Source organism: Pleurodeles waltl, chromosome 7 (genome assembly GCF_031143425.1).
Source record: "Pleurodeles waltl isolate 20211129_DDA chromosome 7, aPleWal1.hap1.20221129, whole genome shotgun sequence".
In the NCBI taxonomy this organism is placed as follows: domain Eukaryota; kingdom Metazoa; phylum Chordata; class Amphibia; order Caudata; family Salamandridae; genus Pleurodeles; species Pleurodeles waltl.
Genome location: NC_090446.1, coordinates 132,889,227 through 132,909,804, shown reverse-complemented (window position 1 = coordinate 132,909,804; position 20,578 = coordinate 132,889,227). Strand labels below are relative to the sequence as shown.

The following is a 20,578-nucleotide window of genomic DNA, read 5'->3' as shown; positions in this document are numbered from 1 at the left end:
ATCTCAACTGTGTGTTTCCTGATCTGCCATCACCCCAAAAAGAACCCCTCATCTCCTAGAGGGGTCTTACACAACCTGGCATCACATTCCTCCTCAATTTCACTAAGCACTCCTTCTGGGAGACTTTAGTATGTGTGCCGATGAATCGCATATCAACAGAGTGTGTAGCCATTTAATATGTGCAAAATATAAAAGCATTGCATCCAGGTCATTGTTACAGCATCGGGTGACCTGCAATAGTCCAAATTGTCACAATTGTAGGAGTGTGATGGTGAGGGAATAGCACTGGAACTAGCAGTTGGCAACCCTAGTAGGGGCAGTGTCTGTGGTGCAAGTTCCAGTGGCCTCATGAGCAAAACCTAGGGCCCTGGCACTTACTTTAAAATAAATATTAAGCACCGGGAAAGCCCAGGCCTTGGCAGACGTCCTCATCCAGGGTAAGAGGGACTTCAAACATAAACAATCCCCTACTTAAGCATCTGTAATCCTAATACAAAGCTTGTACAAACTCCCCCTAGTATATTAGCCCACATTTCCTCAGTTGCAGAAGCCCATTTGCTCTACAGTATCCGCCAAAGAACATTTAGTCCATTTGGACAGCAAGGTCTCATAAGTCCTCAGTCATATGACTATTCAAGATCTAGGAATTGATCCTAATGTCTATGTAACTCAAGCAGCAATCTCTTTTGAAACTCCAAGGAACTTATAGGCTCACCTGAGAGCTCAGTGCACTCCCCCTCTTCACCAAGCTCCATGACAGCCTAATGACTTTCTTTTGAAAGTTGATCCACCCAACTCTGCTTCTGTTTCACAAACGTTGATGGCAGAGTCTCCTTTTTGAGGTTCTGCCATTATGAACACAGCATTTCCTCAAGAGTCTGTCAGCCTTCTGCCCTTGATGTCTGCAGTGCAAATGGCATTATTGTTGTCCTTGCCACAATGGAACCAAACATAAGCAACCTCCTTCATGCTTCACTCTACCCAAGGAAAGTCCTTACATCAAAGTATGTAATACTCAGACAGGTGCAGAATGACAAATGCTGATTCCAACATAAAATCCAGCTGCGCAAGGATTTCCGCCGTGCTGTAACAGGGCAGCCAGAAGACTAACATCCTACGCACAGGCTCTGTGGGCCTTCGCCAGTCCCATCTACCTGGCGAGACTCAGTGGGATTCCCCATCTGGCAGTACAGCAGCTTCAGAATCTGAGGATGTTGTTCAGTACTGACCTCTACAAATATCACAAGAAAATGCAAACTCCAAGAACTATTTTGACTAGCTCCAACATCTCTCGGGAGACCCCATGCTCCTGGTATTTCCACATAAAAACATTCTCAAACTCCATATAGTGGCCGCAAGGGTGGACTACTTCCAGTACTTAGGCCCATATTTATACTTTTTTTGCGCCGCAAACTATTTGTAAGTTTGCGCCACTTTTGCGTCAAAAAGCGGTGCAAATGCGGCGCTAAAAAAATATAAATATGGGCCTTAATTTGAGTCAGTGGTTTCTGATGCTCAGCCCGGCACTTAATTGTTAGCAGCAGCTCCAGCAACAGTCAACCACATGGTGGCACTGTCTGTATAATTTTAACATGAGCACAAAAACTGTGTTTAATAAGTCAATATACATCTAAAATCAATAATACCTGCAGCTTGTGCTATTATTATAGCTTTGAGTGGCCTGGAATAATCTGCATGGTCACACGTGGAGGAGTACAGTGGTTAGTAGCTGTCTTGGTAGTGGTATTGGCAGTGCTGGAAGGGGCAATCGTGGTGCGGGTTGCAGTGGACTTCCAAGAGGGGCTCCGACACTTTTTTACAAATTAAGCACTGACTACTTCAGTGCCTTCTATCCTGAAATGATGAAAACTGCATTCAAAGCTACATGCACTCTTGTCTGACATTCAGTATAAGTCAGAACTGCATCACCCAGGCGTTTAAAGCACTATTCTACATCCTGTTGGTTCCTGATCAAAGTTCAACAAGCTGTGCTTGGTGGCAAGACCTTCTTTAATGCCCACCTCTAAATGACTGTGAATATGAATAAACTAACATTTATACTTAATGACAAACAGTGTCTGTTTGAACTCAATATTTCTTAGCCTCAAGGCGCTTTCTGTCTCCTCCTCTCACCATATCCTCCAATAATCCCACAGAGCTCCCTCTATAATCCTCCTCACACACTTCAGACTCAAACTGTGCAAACATTTTACCTCCAAAGGGCCAACATCAGAGTGGACAAGTGAGAGCCTGAAGCTGAAAGAAAAAAGAAGCAACTGTCAGTGCAGGTTTCAGAGAAGAGTTTCATCTGCAATGCAATAATAATTTGTTTTTTTACGTTTAAAAAAAAATCTATTTTACCACACTTCTGTCACTTCTCCGCACCATAACTAGCAAAGTTTTAATGATACACAATTTACCATCCTTAAAAGGATGAAAAGCTGAGTTGGTCTTGTTGGGTTTAGAAGTACACAATATATATCAGCGGCTAGGGTTGAACTCACTGAGCCATCACGTGAGTTAAGAGAATTGTGTTTCGAAGTTATTAATTTGAAATTACCTGTCATTTTATCTCAAAGAGTTGTCAGTGAGTTTAGCAGCAGTATCTTCGGTCGTAGAATGTATCAGTAATTCAAAAGTGTTTAAGATGCAGGATTCCAGTGAGATGGCAATGGAGTTGAATCCACTGAAGTGTTAAAGCCGGCGCAGTGGAGAGTGAGGAACACTCCACTGAAGTGTAAAATATTTCCATGTTGGTCACAAAGGGAGCTCTTTTGATATGGGTGATGCCTGTTAAATCGGGCAAAGTGCAGTAGCGGCTCGCAACAATCAGAAGGGGTGGGGCGGTGCACGAGGGGGAGGGGTACATAAAAATTTAAAAAATAATAATAAAAACAAAAACACTTACCTCCTCAGCGGCGCCGCTCCTTTGTCCCTCGTAACTCCAGGATGCAGGCACAGGCTCAGACTTCCAGCCTGCCCTGCGGCCAATCCTGAGGCTGCTCAAAGCAGCGTTAGGATTGGCTGGGAGCGCCCAGCCAGAGCGCTCCCAGGCAGACTGGGAGCCTGTACCACAACTGTGTTGCTGGGCTGGAGAGAGCCTACTGCGCATGTGTGCCTACTACCAAGATGACTGACCAAACGCACATGCACTCTGGGGCGAGTGCTCTGTGCACGCCCCTCAAGTGCTCATCATTCCCAATGCCCCACCCCTTTTCAAGAAAACGATAATAAGCACAGTTTATTATCATTTTCTTGAAAAGGTTTTGCAGCTGCTGCTGCTGGCGGTGCGTGACACTTCTCCGCCCTAACAGAGAAGCCGCTCCTGGCAAAGTGTGAGACATCAGAGAAGTGTGTGGACTGGGGTCAAAAAGTGGGAAACCGAGCAGAACCCAGTTTTGGAATGCGAATCAGGGAGACAGAGTGTGAGAGGAGTCAAACCACTCTGAAGACTATCGGGACAAGGGGGGGGCTCACGAATGCGACTTTTCTGAAGAGCACGTTATATTAGTGGTTTATATATCACATTACATTATCTTAAGGTCGAATTAAAGTGCTGGGGGGGACAAGAGATGGAAAACATGGGGGCAAGATAGAAGACATGGTAAAAAATACCGAAGAAGGCCTTTTCAGAAGTTATCGCGAGGCCTGGTCCAAAATCTAATGCAGGACTCTCAGGATGCTTCTTCCATTTTAGCCAGATGCGATGAGCAGCATCTTTTTTCAGTATTAAAAATGTAGTTCATGGGAAAAGAAAACATGGTGTCTGTCGCCATCTAGTGGTCAGACCACACAAGCTCCCTCATTAGTGAAGATGACAGGCTGGCTCGAAATTGAAAATACCTGGTAAATGAGAGCAGGTCCCTGAAAGCACCCCAGCCCTTCCCATCCTCCGGCTCTCTTACATGGGCGTCCATTCACCAAAATGCCACGGGTAGCGGAGGTGACATTGCACATCAATTTGACCTTTAGTTTGACTCACATACATATACTCACAAATATACACACATACGCACACACTCTCACATAAACACACATTCACCCGCAAGCATGCATACAACATACATCTAACAGCATTTTTTACTTACCCTAGCTGCCAGATAGGATCATATTCCTCCTAATTATATTCCTTTTGTATACACTAGCAGTGATTTATATTATTCACTATTTGTATAATATATTTTTTGTGCAGAAATCCAGGAACATGAAGCACCAACCGATGTCCATTAGGACGAGCTGTCTCTATGTTCGATGCAGTGCTTAATTTGAGCCGGTGGGTTCCGGTGCGGGGTACCAGCACTTATTTTTAAGGGCCGGCAGTTATTTTTCTGCCTCAAGCAGTTACTGCGAGCAAAAGCCTCATATGGAAAATACAGAGGAAGAGAAAAACAAAACAGTGTCAGAAAGGGAGAAAGCTGTAAGAGTGAGCTGAAGGGGAAGGGATTAGCTGTAAACGGATGAAAGAGGCCCGAGATGGCGTCAAGATTACTCTGCCTCAGTATTCTGTGCTCGCACATTTTAATTGAAGCAGCCGCGTGTTTCAGAGGAGCGCTTTGGGCACTGACACATTTATATTTACAAATTAAGCACTGGTTCCAGGCACTGATTTTGCCACCTCTGAGGCCAGGGGTCGCAAAGGGCAAGCCAGAAGTCGCAGCTGCGTTCCTTGGCAACCCCAAAATGATGTCCATGCTCTCTTGTGAGTGTGAGGGCCTTACTCGTAAGGGGGTACGAGAGAATCTCAAATGAAATACGTAAGTCCAGAGAGAGCGGGAAGGAGTGGATACTCCAGTGAAGACAATGAAAATTGTGGGGGGGCTGAGTGGGACTCTAATGAATTATGTTGGGACAGTGAGGGCGAGAATGAGTGAGAATCTATGGAACTGTATGATAACATTGATTGGCTGGAAATAAGTGGGAACAAATAATGTTTAAGCGGCTTGTAGTGGGTATATGAAGCCAGTGATGGAGAAGACTGGTCGAGACACTGTTGATAAGTTTAAGACTTGTGAAGAAAAAAAAGAGTGAAACCCTGAACAAGTGCGTATGTCAGTCGGAGGGGAAATGGGGACTCACTCTAAGAAGTTAAAAACTGTTAATGTATGGTAAACCCTCAACTAAAGTCCGAGGCCTGTGCTGGAAGAACAACTTAGACTGTGGGGAGTGAGTGAAATTCAAATTTGAAATGCAAGTTGGGAATGAGTGAAAAGCTGAAGTGTGCAAGGCCACAGCGCATTGAGACCTTCATGGGTGAGTAGCCGCGCTTTACAAATACTGATTGATTGAATTATGTCAAGGACATCAGGGGCACTGAAATGTGGGAGACGGGTGGCTTGGGAGTTGTGTCTTTATTAACGAGTTGTGAATTTTATACATTGCCGTAGTTACAGATCATGTTTTTTGCAGCAAAAAGGTGTCATCCGCTCACAAGTAGATCTGTGCCTAAACCCCATTCTAGTGAGGTTTAGGTTGTTCCTCTTTCCTATATGTCTGGTGTTCTGTACTGGTATAATTACAGTGGGCACTTATGCAAAGACTAACAGAGGGGAAGCTGGTTGCTATCACAACATTGGCATTGACAGCTCCCTGTTATGTGTGTGCTATGGGCAGCTTAAGTGTCATAATTTCCAACACAGTTGGCTCTCATCCTGCAGTTCTCTGATCAATATCTGTGACTGTCCCCCAGTAAGTGGAGCCAAAAAGGGGCCTAAATCTGTCCTTCTATCCACCAGTCGCGGCTGGCAGCGGGGTAAAGTGGTGGGGCAGGGTGTAGCGGATGGTCAAAACAAACAAAAAATAAATAAATAAACTTACCTGAATCCCAGCTACAACGCCGGTCTTCAGGCTTCACTGAAAGCACAGGCTCCCAGCCTGCCCTGCGGCCAATCCTGATGCTGCTGTCATGCTGCTGGCAGCATGAGAGCAGCATTAGGATTGGCCTGGGCACCATGCTTTTGTGCTCCCAGGCAGACTGGGAGCCTGTGCCTGCTGTCTCCAACCCGGCAATGCAGCTCGGGTTAGAGACCGCTCAGAGAGCATGTGTGTTTGGCCATCCTGAGACAGCCGGCAAAACACACATGCTCACTGACGGAAGTGCACACCATTCTCCCTCCGCCCCCTGTCATCCTCTATGGCCCGCCCCCTTGAAAAATAAAACAATAATAAACGCTGTTTATTATTGTTTTATTTTTCAAGTTTTGCAGCTGTCCTCAGGGTGGCAACGCTTCGCTGCTGCTTTCCCCCCCACAAGAAACCCACCCATGCCTGTTAGGATCTCCGGCTATTCTAGCCAGCAGCACTGAAGTGAATATGGAAGGGCTCTTTGCCATACATCCACCCAGGGCATTTCAGATCTGTAGGCATCACTGCATGTGCAACTCTCCCATCACCTTAGTAGGTCAGCATGAGTGTTATGTCCCATGGAGAACAATGTAAGTAGAGCTGGCCAGTGATGGTGGCAATGCTTGCTGCGTGCTTGTCACAGTCTTCAGTGCTGATTAGGTACTGAGGGTGAGATGCTAGGCTGATATTTGTGTACATATTTATATTGATATTTGAGTGATAATTTATGCTGAGATCAGAACACTTGTAGCTGATGTTGTTTCCGTGGTGCTAGTTGGCACTTGCTCATATGGCTGTTTTTTCTCTATTTTCTATGACACTATCACTGCTATTGAACAAGAAGTGAGGCTGTATATTTGGCGTAGCCTGTCTCTGCTCTGAACCTTTATGGTCTCTCTCACCCTGTGCACTTTTCTGCAGGCTCCAGTAGGGCAACTTCATTGTCAGCATGCACTATGTTACCTGCATCAAGCAACACAGCCTGCAGCTATACTGAGCTGACTAATGCTCTCTGCAGAGTAGAAATTACTGATGACATTTGTGGATGTTGGGGGTCGGCCATACGCCAGAACAAAATGGTCCGTTGACTTTATCTACTGGCTTCCCACATGCACATTCACTGCTCCACCTCATAGGTATGATGAGATCAGTTTCCGGAAATCCTGAAACTACTGTAGTCATTGGACCACTGCCTTCTCCAAAGAAGTCATTGAAGGAATACTATATTTAAAGACAGAAGCACAGTGAGGAAACTTCAAAGGTCAGGATTAGGCCTGGGCAGAGTTCGCAGAGTTCTGGTATGTGGAACTCCGCGACGTGCCGAAAAAACTCTGCTGTGCTACTCAGAGTTCTGCAAGCTGTGGAGTTTGGTAAGTTGGGCTGTTCCCCCTGATTTTCAGCACCAGGAGTTTCTCCAGCACTATAAAATCAGGGCAAACTGTATCACGTGGAGCATCAGAGGATGCTAACTTCTTTCTGTTGCTCGAGTAGATTTTCTACTCGAGCAGCAGCTTCCTCAACGTGAGCAGCAGCTTTCTCATCGTGAGCGGTCACGACCGCTTGCGTTCAGAAATCTCACTCACCAACTTAGCGATTCGTCGTGCTTGCTAACTTAACGTTGGTGAGTGCGAGGAAGAACTAAAACTCCGGTCTGTGTCACTTTGCGGAGTTTTTGGAACTCTGCGCTCCGCGCGGAGTGGAGAAATCTCTGTAAGCTCCGCCAGCGGAGCAGAACTCTTCACGCACCCCTAGTCAGGATTCCGAGGGTGGGGAAAGAATGATAAGCCATCCAAGCAGAGGAGCTGAATCTGGCAAACCAAAGATGGGTGCGCTAACTAGATATTTTAAGAAAGCCACAGTAGTATTGTTTTTTCATGTCTAGCAACCCTCAAATGTGTGAGTATATGAGGATCACCGGTCCATATTTTCAGGATTTTCTTTCCGCTCCCTCCTCGTTGCTTTGTCCATTAATAACACACCTGGGATATCTGCTTGAAACAACGTGAATATAAGTTGTTCTATTATTGTGTGCCAGCTGGTGTCTGGTGGTGCACAGGGACACAGGGAATTGTGGCTTCTGTGTTTAATCACCAAGGTTATTGGTGCAGCAAACCAAGGCTTTATTGGGATTCAAGAACCATCCCTGCATTGGACGACCCCACAAAAATGTGGCATCCCTAATGACAACTAGGCCTGTTTGTTTTGGTCCCACATTTATTTGCTATGAGTGAAACAAAATTATCTAACATTTACCTGTCAAGATCCAGAGACCCGTTGAGTTTTTGACCTGAAATCATGACCTGCCCCTTTATTACGGTGTCCTAAGGAGAAAACAGAGTGTTATTGAGTGCCCAGGATAATCCAAGCTAAAAGTCAGAGCTCTGCAGAGCACAAATGGACACAGACTGAACACCGAAAGCAGCAGAGGTGGAGGGAGATGGTAGACTCATAGAGGGGTTAAATGAAGTGGACATTAGGTTTGTTCAGGACAAGTGGACACCACAGCCCCCTTTTCGTCATGACTTGGTTATGCTCAAGGATTGAACATAGAGCCACATGTATGATTGCAACATTTTGCGAGTTCCTAATTGTGACGTTTTGCGACTCGCAATTAGGACCCCCCAAAACGCAATCTACAACAGTGTCTCACACTCTGTTTGCGATTCCCAAATGGGTTGCAAAGGACCTGCCCCATCTATATTCATGAGTCAGGTCGCAATTTGCGACCCATAGGGAATGGCCAGCACTCACAGAGATGGTGGTCTCCTTGGTTCAGCAGGCCACCATGTTTGTGATCATTTTTTAAATAAAGCAAATTTTTTGATATACAGCCCGTTTCGCTTAAAGGAAAACGGGATACATTTCAAAATGAAAAATAAAAAATTATCTTTTCATTTTTTAAGAGCAGGCTATTGTAGGAGGCTGGCCTGGTTTGTAGTGGGTATCTAAGGTACTTACACCTTATACCAGGTCCAGTATACCTTATTAGTGAAATGTAGTCAGTGTTTAGAAGCCAGGCTCTCTAGGGGTAGTGTGGATGAGTAGCAAAGGCCTAACTAGGGGACATGCAAAGCTCATGCAATACCACTGTGTCACACAGTACTCACACACATGAAAGAAAATACTCAGCGTTACAAAAATAAAGGTACTTTATTTTGGTGACACGAATGCCAAAAATACCATAGAGACTATACTCCCTTAGGAGGTAAGTAATATACAAATTATATATAGTAGTATGCAGAAATAGCTGTAAAAACAGTTAGAAAACAGTGCAAATCACAATAGTTAGAAATGGGCGTAGGGGGAACACAAACCATATACTAAGAAAGTAGAATGCAAAAGCCGGTTTCTCACCTAGGCAAGCGTAGTGTGTAAAGGGGCACTGGGAGTATTAGAAAACACCAAAGGTAAGTAATAGAACCCACCCCAGAGCCCAGGAAAACAGGAGTAAATCACAGTAACTTTCCTAGAACACACAAGAAAACAAGAAAGAAGATAATGCAAGAACCAGAACAGACTGCAAGACACCAATGATGGATTCCTGGACCTGAAGACTGGTGGAAGAAGGGGACCAAGTCCAAGAAGCACTGAAGAGTACAGGGAGAACAGGATCCCCTGCTAACCCGGATGTAGGTGCAAAAGAAGAACCACTGGTGAAGAACAACAGTCAGTACTTCACCCGAGAAGATGGATGCGGGTTCCTGGTTGGTGCAGATGATGTCCCACACCGGATGGATGATTGCAGTCTGGTTTGCATCGCTGGATTCCGCCAACAAGCCTTGGCACACGCAAAGCTCGCAGTTAGCGGAAAATGGCGCTGCCCGGGACCAAGAGGGACCTGGTGGACTCTACACAGGAGGGAGAGGAGGAGAGGGCTCTCAGCAACTCAGAGAGCCCTCAGAAGACCAGGCAGCGCACACAGGATCCCACAGAACAGGGACAATGAAGGTGCAAAATGAGGCCCACGCAACACTACACAAAGGGATCCCACGCTGCCGGAGAACCACGCAGGAAGCTGTGCGTCACAGGATAGAGAGCTACACGGTGCATGAAGAACTTCGTGAAAGGATGCCAACAAGCCTTGGCAACTGCAAAACATGTGGTGCGCGGGGGTACTGTCTTGCGTGGGGAGGCAAGCTCTTACATCCACCAAAGTTGGACAGTAGGACGTCAGGACTATTGGGATCACTTCAGTCCACTACCTATGATGCTGGCCCCATGCACTTCATCGGGAGAGGGGGCCCAATCCACCAGTTGTTGCTGCAAAGGGGTGCCTGCTGAAGCAGTGAAGTGACTACTTCAATGGAGATTCCTTCATTCTTCTGGTGCAGGCTGAAGACTGGCTGTCCTTGGAGGATGCATGACAGGAAATAGTTGCAGTTGTTGGCAGGAGCTGAAGATACAATGTTACAGAAGTCATCTTGGCTTTTTTGTTGCAGTTGTAGAGTTCCTGGAGGGTCCACATGCAGTTTCTTCTGTAAGAAGGTGAAGTAATGGATGCAGAGGATTCCTGCTGGAATCTTGCAAACCAAATCTGAAGAACCACTCAAGAGAGAGACCCTAAATAGCCCTGAAAGGGGTGATTGGTCAGCTACACAGTTAAGCATCTATCAGGTGAGGGCTCTGACATCACATGCTGGCACTGACAACTCAGATGGTCCCAGAGTGCCCTACCAACTTGGAATCCAAGATGGAAAAACCCAGGGACACTCTGGAGGAACTCTGACCACCACCCTTGGGGTGGTGATGGACAGGGGAGTGGTCACTCCCCTTTCCTTTGTCCAGTTTCATGCCAGAGCAGGGACTGGGGGTCCCTGAACTGGTGTCGACTGGATTATGCAAGGAGAGCACCATCTGTGCCCTTCAAAGCATTTCCAGAGGCTCTGGGAGGCTACCCCTCCCATGCCTGTAATACCTATTTCCGAAGGGGGAGGGTGTAACACCCCTTTCCCAAAGGAAATGCTTTTTCTGCCTTCCTGGGCATGAGCTGCTTGAGCAACAGCAAGGCAGAAACTTATCTGTGAGGTGGCAGAAGCTGGGGCTGCCTGGAAACCTCAGAAGGCTGTAATGGCAATACTGGGGGTCCTCTAAGGAGCCCCCAGAGTGCATGGAATCATACAACCATTGCTTGGAAAAGCATTGGGGTACGATTCCAACATGTTTGATACCAAACATGGCCATATTCGGAAATACCATTGTGAAGCTGGACATAGGTGGTGACCTATGTCCAGTGCACGCGTAAAATGGCGCCCCACCCTCACAAAGTGTGGGGAAATGGTTCTGGAGATCGTGGGGGCACCTCTGCTAGTACAGGGGTGCCCTCACACACAGGTACTCTGCACTCTTCCTTCAGGGCTGGAAGGCCTGCCATAGAGGTGACATATAAGTGACCGGGTGCAGTGCAAATGGAAGTGAAAGGGTGCATGCACCATTTCACACAGGCTGCAATGATAGTCATGTAGAAGGCTTTGCATGGGCTCCCTATGGGTGGCAAAAGAAATGCTGCAGCCCAAAGGGATCCCCTGGATCCCCAATGCCCTGTGTACCTAAGTACCATATACCACAGACTTATAAGGGGGCACCAGTATGCCAATTGTGGGTGGAATACTAGATTAGCAGTATCTGCAACCATAATTTAAGGGAGAGAGCATAACTACTGGGGTCCTGATTTGCAGGATCCCAGTAGACACAATCAAACACACTGACAAACAGGCCAAAAATGGGGTAACCATGCTAGAAAGAGGCTACTTTCCTACAGCACGGGTCTGTGGGACAACTGCCTACTGTTAAAAAATGTTGGTGCCCACATTCACAAAGGGGAAGAGGCCCCTTAGGGACCCCTTTCAGTTTGCGAACGGGTTATCACCTCTTTCACTGAGTCGGTAAAATAGGATTTTTTTTAGACTGCATTGTGGGAGCAAAACATTTATACAGGACCCTGTGACTCGCTATAGTAATGGATGCCCTTAACACTCCCCATCCTAATAACAAATCGCAAACCCTATTTTGCGAGTCAGTAATAGGTTACCAACTTGCAAAATAGGGTTGGGACATGTCAAAAGGCCATTTAGCAGTCACAAACAGCCCAATTTGCTGTTTGCAACTGCTAAAAACCTTTGTACATGTGGCCCACATTTCTTAATATTTTATCTGTCTCCTGTCAAGCACACAGTACACATCATAGTCCAGAAGTATTAATTTTTCATTCAATGCAACACAGCATTGAATTTCGCTGCCCTGCATTGAACAGGAGGGAAAACGCAACACTGCACCATATCTATTAGGATTGGCCTGCAGCTAATCCCCATTGCATTGGCACTGAAACAAGGTGGCCGTCGAGCCACAGAAGCTTGCACCATTGCACAGAGGTGATTGTGCACTGTCTGGTATAAAGTTTCTACTGAACTGATACCCTTTGAACACAAACTAAAATATGTAAAATCAAATCAAAAGGTTTCCATGCATTGGATGTGTGCTCTGCACTGCAGCAATGCATCTTTCTTTTGAGAAATTGATACATTTCTCCCTGTTCGTCACTGATTCACGTAGGCCTTTGTTTTTTGATGCAAAGCCTTGTCTGTCTCTTTTAGTCGATCGGGCTTTGTGTCAAAACCTGAAGGTGTTTGCACAAAGAGTCCTGCCAAGCACCACGCATCAGGTGTTAGACTAAAGCATTTTAGAATGGTGACTGCATCACACACTGAAATATGTTAGTCACACTTTTAGAAGGACCATGACCCCCACATGAGAGGTCCGCTCAACAAGCCTGAAGCTGGGTTTAAGCAGCGAGCGTGCTGCCGGTGCGTGCACTTTGGCCCTGGGCTGCCTTAGATCCTGCTGTGTCAATCACACTTTTGGTCTGCATGGTAGAGCATAGAGGGGATGCAAATGGCGACTTGTGACTTTTGCAAGTGGTGGGGCGGGTAGAAGTAAAAAATGCTTAAAACGGATGGTAAATGTTTTATAAAAGGTTTGTGCCACAATCAGCTCTGCATTACGAATTCCATTCTGCAATGCAGAGGTGATCAGGGCACATTCTATTGAAGAAGCATTTACCCCTGTTACTCTGTCAAAAAAACTACCTTCAGCTCGCAACTGCAAATCCTCACGTGTTCTACTCTCCTGTTTTGTGCTGCCTCCTTGTAAATATGTCCCTGCTGGTCGCACAGAAAGTAAGCACCAAGCACCCCAGCCAATCCAAGCACTGCTTTAATACTGCTTAAAATAGTAAACAGCAATAAAGAAGTGCCAGGATTGGCTGGGTCAGCCAAACACAACACTCCGTTGGAACCCGATGGGGATTTACTTCTGCTGTTCAAACTCTCTGGTTTATTTTTTCTACAAGCCTGAACAGTGTAAATTAATCTGTCCACAGAAAAAACACCAGCCAATCTGACATCCACAGTTCAGTTAGTACTGCCTAAGCTGCTCCTGGCCATCTATATCGATGCGAGAGAGAGCCTTGTAGCCCCGCCACTAATGTAGAACAAAATACTACAGTACGGGGGAAGTATTTAGAGACAAATAATGAGCTCATTTCAGGTGTGGGGGCTCAGTAGGGGGGGGGTCAAAGCCCCAAAGCCTCTATGGAGACACCACCCCTGGAGGTTGCGCTGGCTGGCCCAGGGTTCACATAGCTGTCAAGTTTTCCATGTCCATCCGTGATGCACTACCCCAGTCCAGGTTTTTTTCTTTGAATTGTGGGACTTATGGTCCTCTTTTAATAATGCAATAAACAAGACTACAAGTCCCAGAATTCAAAGAAAAAACCCAGACTCCAGCAGTACGTCACCCACGGACCTGTGAACGTTGGCAAGGCCGGGTTCAACCAGCCAGTCAAGTCTGCTCTGTCAGCACCACTAATAAAAATGGGAGGAAGCAGCAGTTCTCTCTCGTGGATCCGGGGTTTGAACCTTGCCTGTTTGTTATTTTCCAGCAAGGCGCCACCCTACTGTGTCTAATTAGGCCTTTAAGATGTTGAGGCGATGGGCGGCGGGTTTCATTTTCCTGAAGCAGCCAGTGCAGTTTGGGGTGAGGTCTGATAGGTTAGTGTAAGATATTATGTTGGCTGCTTGATGGCCTGTTAGGTCAGGTGTACAAGGTCAGAATTTACTGTTGACTTCACTGATGTTAACAAGCCTTTCCTGGATCATAAATGCAAGGAGTCTAAACCTTGCAAAACACCTATACAGGTGAGGTGGTGGGTGGCAGCTTTCTTTGTCTTTGACACCCCACCTGCCAGTGCAGTGGCCGACGGGTAGATCATGTGACAGATCAGTGTGTGGGCTGATATGTGGGCCTGGTGCACTGGGTTTTACTGGTGATTTCCCTGATATTACAACAAATATTACGGCAGCTAGCTAAGAGGCACGCAGTCTCCCATACATTGCAAAACAATATACCCGTGTCTTGACAAGTTCACAACTGCACTGATTTGCAAACGTGGGCCACTTTTTTAAATTTTCTAATTTGCTAATGGTAGGGGGCACTTTTAGTTTGGTGCCAGAGTTTATTTTCTGTGCCAGTCCTGCCCTGGTGAGAGGATGGGGTGTCTCCTCCTGGTCTGCCTGACAGTTCAGGACAGGACTGTCCGCAGCTCTTCCCGCTACATGAACCAGCTTTTAAAGCCTGGTGGTCCCCTGCCCATCCCAGCCAAAGACCTTAGAAGACGCTCAAGGCAAGTGCTCATACTAGCAGAGACTTATTATGCACTTCTGGTGGCACAGTCTAGTCAAGTGGGTCATCCACGCTCTGCACTAAAGTTCAATCATCTCTGCTGCGTGCGCATTAACCTACTAGGCCGCCCTTCAGTCTTTAGTTTAATTGTAATGATAACCAGAGGCATGCTTTTCTTAATCTTGCTATATTTTCAGTTGCACTGGCCTCTAAAATGTACTCGGTGCCTGTTGCACAGTGTCATCCACCATTGTTGTCCTGCCAGGCTAATGTGTCATCATTATGATGAATAATTGTGCCACAACTGCTTTATAGTATGGTCATCTTAGAAAGAGGCTGTAGGTTGGTGATTTTATATTTCAGGAGTTTTTTATTCGTTTCGAGAAATGTTTGGAGCTTCTAATTGTTCAAACTGTTGTTATTTCTGATATTAAACACTTACACATCATTGCATAATTTTTCTGTTGAGAAAGTGTCACTCTAAGAGTCACACTTTCGGCAGCTGATTGTCACGCATAAATGCATTGAAACCATGGAAATGTCACACATAAGCAATCTGAAAACTTGACAGCTATGCACCTACCCACCCCGCTAACGCTCCTGGGGTGCTGAGTGGTTTTTACACAATGAAAGTGTATCTTTCCAGCACAAAAAGCGTCTTGTGCTGGATAGTGAATGAATGTGCTGGTCTGCGTCACACTAGCAGCGGCTCAAACCCTTAGTAAATCTGGGCCCATGTTCCTTCTCTCCCTCCACACATTGCTCACATGGCCTGTCTTTAAGTTCTCCAGTTATGTACAAGAGAGATATTACACACTGTTAATAACCTACCAACTCTCCTATCCTACATGGTGCATTTATCGACATGCCAAAATACCTTGGCAAATGATAAACTACCAATGCACGTTTTAGAGTAGATGGCTTTGGGTGAACAAGCTCCCAACAGAACAACAGTAACGCGGGGCTGCATGGCATTACTGTTCCTGTTGTCACATTCCGCAAGGCCGGACTCTTTCCTGAACCCTCCAGCACTGATGCCCCTACCAGGGAGTGGCACAGGTCGAGGCTCACCAGGTCTATCTCAAACAGAGGAGCCAGAGTGGCGTTTGGGAGGATGGCAGATGCGCGGATATATCCATGGCCTGTCAGGTGCAGGCTCCCCGGCAGGCAGGTCAGCAGTGGCTGCTTTCTGGCCGACAGCTGCAGCATCATGCCCAGGTGTGGGTATTGCCTGGGAATCTGTGAAGAAAAAAAGGGAGTTCGTGAAAGCCCAGGGAATCAGTGGAAGAGGACCGCCATGGGTGGGACAATAGGGAGTGTGAATACATTGAATGAACGAGAATCTCTGTGCAGAACAAGAACTTGCAGAGAACCCATCACGCAAATGTTCACAATATTACAAAATAAGCACCCGTCTCCTACTGTACACTGTTTTTATTTTGTATAATGTAAGCTCGCCAAATCGACGACAGCTCACTTCTCAACAATTTCAAGGCCACGCCAGTGCTTAATTTGTGCTTTTTGTTTCCGGCACTTATTTTTGAGAGCCGGGGCTTATTCTTCTGCCTCAAGCATTTACTGCGAGCAAAAGACACATATGGGAAAGACGGAGGAAGTGAAAAACGAAAAAGCGTCACAAAGGTAGAAAGCAGAAAGCTGTAAGAGTGAGCTGAAGGGGCAGGGAGTGGCTTAATATTGATTGAAGAGGCCCGAGATGGCTTCATGTTTACGCCGCCTCAGTGTTCAGTGTTCCCAGATTTAATTGCAGCAGCCGCGTATTTAAGAGAAGGGCTTTGAGCACCGGCACGTTTTTATTTACAAATTAAGCACTGGGCCACGCTGCTCCAGATGCCCGCACCCTCTTGCTCAATTTTACATCGTAAACCAGGAAGCTGAAGGCTCAGTAGTTTGTAACGGTCACCAGAATCCCGTGATTGCAATATTTACCGTATGAGATGTTACCTGTTATGAATATTTAATGTCATTTTGTATATCTTAGGTTATATTGTGCGGTAGGTACCTTGAAAACAGCAATTTTCTTCAATGAGTAGATAACAGTCTGCCTGGAAACTGAGTAGTTTAAGGACTGTCGTTATGATGATGAAATCCGTATTTCACAGGCAACTGTGAACTACTTCCCATATTTCACTGTTCCATGTGATATATGTGTTTTTCTACCACTGCATTTATGCAATAAAAGCATCAAAACATGTAATTAACGTGTATGTATGTGTGTGCGTGTATACATATATATATTTACCTTAGGACGTGAGTTATAGTTACTTGAAATAGCTCTAACTATAACTGCTGAATTTCTAAGGTTTTGTGTGAGTAAATTCAGAACCTACATTTAACGTCCCTCTCACCTTTGTTTTTTTTTCAGTGAAGAAAAAAAATAAATTATATATATATATATATATATATATATATATATATATATAAAACACCGCTTTATTTTATTTTTGTGTGCATATAGTGTCATCAAATTACCACAACTTTGTGGGAGTGTAAACCATGTATGGGGATTTGTGCATAGAAAGTTGTGCCAAATGTGAAGTGCAATGATACAGCGAATTAGCCTAACACACTCAGAATACTAGGTCGTAATTACCAAACTTATGATTATATGCATTTTTGTTAATCAATAGTCCCTTTTTTATTTGAGTCAAAAGTCTTTTTTTCTTTATTCATGATGATGAAATGGAATATATACAAATGAAGATGGTACGCATTTCATGTGACCAAGGCCACGAGTGACAGCTGAAGTGAGTTATGGCGGACTGGCGTTTTGCAAGTTAAACGCTCTTCAAATCAAAATAAAATTGTGTGTCTGAACTGATATATACGTTACAAAGAGGTTTTAGGGTTGTCACATTTCCCAGACAAAAATAGAAAAATATTGGAACTATTGTCCTTTTGTTCACGATTGACGTTTCTGCAAAGGCCCGGATATGTGACTTAAGAAAACTTTAAATAAAATCACAAGTTTCCCTTTTTAACATTGCCCTTCTGTCTTTGTTTACTTTAGTAATCAGTCAGGGAGCAATAAGGCAGCTCTAGAATACATTTCAAAGAACTTTCATCTCATAATTACTGTTTCAAGTATGTACAGATACGGGGAAAGGACACTACCAGTCTTTGGTGATTTTCCTACTTTTTCTACCCAATTTGACATTATAAAAATGGCCATGTAGTTTAAAACAGGGCAAGTGGCAACCCTTATGCCCTCTACTGGCCCTATTTCAGGGTGTATAACTGAAGCTGAATGTCAAATCGATTCGAACATAATTATAGGGTTAGACGACTCAATAACCGTTTGGTGATTTTGAGACAATGAAATGATTAACTCATTGGGTTATGAACAGTCTGAGTGAGCGGAGGCCAATTTCGCCATTCATGAACCGATTGAAAAAACTCACTACAGCTGTGTCCTCCGCGTTCGTCCTTGTTTCCTATCAAGTTTGTTTTTAATTTTACATATTCAATTCTCTCCTGCCACCTTGTGGAATGCTTTGGTACTGCTCATCTCTCTCGCTTATTCTAGATGCAGCTCGTTGTTATGTACAAATAGTCAATAGCAGAGCATCTCCAATGTTGACATAACTACTGTAGTGCTGGAGATATGTAATTCTCACCGTTCTCGATTGCCTCGCGCTCGGGATTCTGCACGCGCTACGAGGCATTCGAGAACGGTGCACAGAGAGATGGTTGGGAGCGGATTGAACGGCAGCACTGTCTCCCTTCTGCGATATTACTTATGTAATAAAGAAGAAATTATTTAATACGCGCGTATGGGCAGTTCTTACAATTGGCGACGAGTGGAAAAGAACTCTACTGGTATTTTTTTGTTCACGACGAGTGTGCTGTCTGCTTCACTGGTTAGTCAAGTGCTGGGCAGCATTCACCCTGCAACAGAAAATCGCCTGTTTCTTCAATCCGGTGCTGGGCAGCACTCACGTGGCAGTTGAGGATCGTCTTCACCTGGTGGGTGTGTACTTTCACTGGTACTGCCTTAATGTACTATTTAAGCGGCCATTTTGGATTGGTCAGAACATTTTGGAAGCGGCGGCCATTTTAAGTTGGGACAGTTCGGATTACAGAGGGGCAGCCATTTTAAGTCAGATGTCAACTAAGCGGCAGACATCTTAATTTGGGACAGTTCGTACCAACTTATTAAGGCAATTTTATTGGTATTCTAACTATCAATTGAACCTTTAAACAAGATTATAATTCAAGAAAAATTGGATTTTGTGAAGTGGTTTATCAGTGGTTTTAACACTTTATATAAACCATCTATAACCTACTTTAAGCTATAAGGGAGACAGTGCAAATACATGGCGGCTAACAATCCTTGGAACTTATCACCTCCACAATCATTTATTCCAGTCGCGGGTTCACCAATAATAAAATGGGAAGAATGGAGTGAATTTTTCAAGAATTATATCTCCGCCATTGAGGAGGAAGAAGAACTTTCAGCTGAAACAAAATATAGGATCCTTTTGCATTGTTTAGGACCAGGAGGTCTGAAAGTCTTTAAAAACATTAATAAGAAACCTAGGCAAGCGGGTGACGGTGACCTGTATAAGAATGCGCTTGAAGATTTAGATAACTATTATAGACCTAGAGTGTGCATTGCGGTGGATCGTTATAAGTTTTTTCATCGGAAACAAGGGAAGGAGGAACCAGTAGAGGATTACGTATCTGCCTTAAAGAATTTAGCAATTAATTGTAGATTCGGTGATTTACATGACAAGCTTATTCGTGACCAGATTGTTATGCAATCATCAAACTCGAATATTCAAGACAATCTGTGGGCCAAGGGAGAAAGCTCTTTGCAGGAAGTCATTGATATTGTAAAAAGGGCTGAATTGACAGGAAGGTGTGCGAAAGAAGTTTTAAGTAAAAATAAAGGTGAAGAGACCATAATTGAAAGAGTGAAGGATAAAAAACACAGTAAGGATTCTAAAAAGAGAAGCACAAGGAGAATAGGAATAGAATCTAAGAATTTTAATACGAATGATAAAAAGAAGTGTTACAGATGTGGCAGTTATGATCACTTGGCGAATGATAAATTGTGTCCGGCAAAGAAATTGAAATGTTTAAAATGTGGTATTGTAGGTCATTTCCAAAAAATGTGTCTGAGGAAGAGTAGAAGTAGCAAAATCCTGGATCTTGAAGACACAAACTCTTCAGAGGATGATGATTTGAACATGTGTATTTTGTGTGTAAATTCATCTGATGAAGATTCTATTCTTTGCACGAAACATGAAGAGAGAAATAGAATGAAAAAACCAAGCTGTGAGATTATGCTGGGAGGTGTGACTATGCGTATTGTAGTTGACTCAGGGTCTCCATATACTATTATTAATCAAAATGTATGGGAAAAGAGTCTCAAGCGTATTGTGGGCAAAGAGTTATGCTCACCAGATATAACTATCAAAACTTTTACTGGTGAAATTATTGAATTGTTAGGCTACAAGGAATTGGAATTCCAGTATAAGGACAGACAAGTGACCGGAAAATTGTATATTGCTGTCACTGGTCCTTCCGTTTTGGGATGGATTGATCAGAGAAAAGTGGGCATAATATTGGATCCAAATAATCCTGAACCTGTATTGTCCTTAGAAAAGGGATCAGGAATTGGTCAACTGGTTCTGCAGAGATTCTCTAAAGTATTTACGGGGAAGATTGGAAAAATGAAAGGTTTTATGCATTTTATTTCTTTAAAAAAAATGCTATTCCCCAAGTGCATAAAGTAAGAAATATTCAAATTCCCCTAAAGGAAGATGTTAAGTTGCAATTGGACAAACTACAAGATGAGAAAATTATAGAACCCATTGAATCTTCAGAGTGGGTGGCCCCGTTAGTTGTTGTGAAGAAAGACAATGGAAGTTTACGTTTATGCATTGACTTAAGAGATCTCAATAAAAATATACTAGTTGATCAATTCCCATTACCGCATATTAGCTAAATGCTATCACGCACTAGAGGGATGAAGTGGTTTTCTACTATTGATTTAAAAGCAGCCTATCATCAGGTACGGTTACATCCCAGTAGTAGG

General features: G+C 44.4%; 1 protein-coding gene across 6 annotated transcripts in view; it reads right to left on the bottom strand.

Annotated features, from left to right (window-relative positions):
• The window catches only part of LOC138303860 (bactericidal permeability-increasing protein-like), an 82,929-nt gene that overhangs the window by 17,465 nt on the left and 44,886 nt on the right, over window positions 1-20,578 (bottom strand). For 5 of the 6 annotated variants that reach the window (XR_011205458.1, XR_011205459.1, XM_069243343.1 and 2 more), the window contains 3 exons: window positions 15,589-15,756; window positions 8,095-8,162; window positions 2,214-2,256 (listed from right to left, as the gene is read on the bottom strand). Coding sequence is in view for 4 of the 6 variants with exons in the window: in XM_069243343.1 (XP_069099444.1) it covers window positions 2,214-2,256; window positions 8,095-8,162; window positions 15,589-15,756 (279 nt within the window). In the remaining 2 variants the exon portion in view is untranslated. The remainder of the gene's footprint in view (window positions 1-2,213; window positions 2,257-8,094; window positions 8,163-15,588; window positions 15,757-20,578) is intronic. The other variant, XM_069243348.1, reaches the window with a different exon arrangement.